The 379-nt window shown below is 25.3% G+C and overlaps 1 protein-coding gene across 1 annotated transcript in view; it reads right to left on the reverse strand.

The window, feature by feature from the left end:
- Positions 1-247: 247 nt before the first annotated feature.
- The window catches only part of LOC105801418 ((-)-isopiperitenol/(-)-carveol dehydrogenase, mitochondrial), a 1,108-nt gene continuing 976 nt past the window's right edge, over positions 248-379 (reverse strand). Inside the window, exon 1 of the mRNA XM_012632720.2 lies at positions 248-379. This exon is cut by the window's right edge and continues 976 nt beyond it. Within this exon, the coding sequence (XP_012488174.1) occupies positions 369-379 (11 nt within the window). The 3' untranslated portion in view covers positions 248-368.

Genomic DNA, 379 nt, shown 5'->3' on the forward strand with positions numbered 1-379 from the left:
AACATTATATTTTTTTAATTTTCATTTTAAATAATGCTACATAAGATTAGATATATGATTTAACAGTTAAATTAACGGTTTTAATAATTAAAGGACATGATTGACATAACATCGATAGTTTGATAATGTAATTAGAATATTTTGAAGTTTGAGGGCCAATTTAAAATGAGGGTCATAGTTTTGAGATGTTTGGTGCAATTAACTCATTAAAAAAATATATCTATGCTTTTCTGGGTAAATTGTATCATACATCTTTAAAGTATAGCTTCCATTCTTATTTGATCTCAAAATTTAAAAGGTAATTAGGTCCATAAACCATTGATATCATATCAACCTATTCCTTTTTAACTAAAAAGGGTTGAAAAACATTAGGGTGCTG

This window comes from Gossypium raimondii, chromosome 11, assembly GCF_025698545.1.
Source record: "Gossypium raimondii isolate GPD5lz chromosome 11, ASM2569854v1, whole genome shotgun sequence".
Lineage (NCBI taxonomy): Eukaryota > Viridiplantae > Streptophyta > Magnoliopsida > Malvales > Malvaceae > Gossypium > Gossypium raimondii.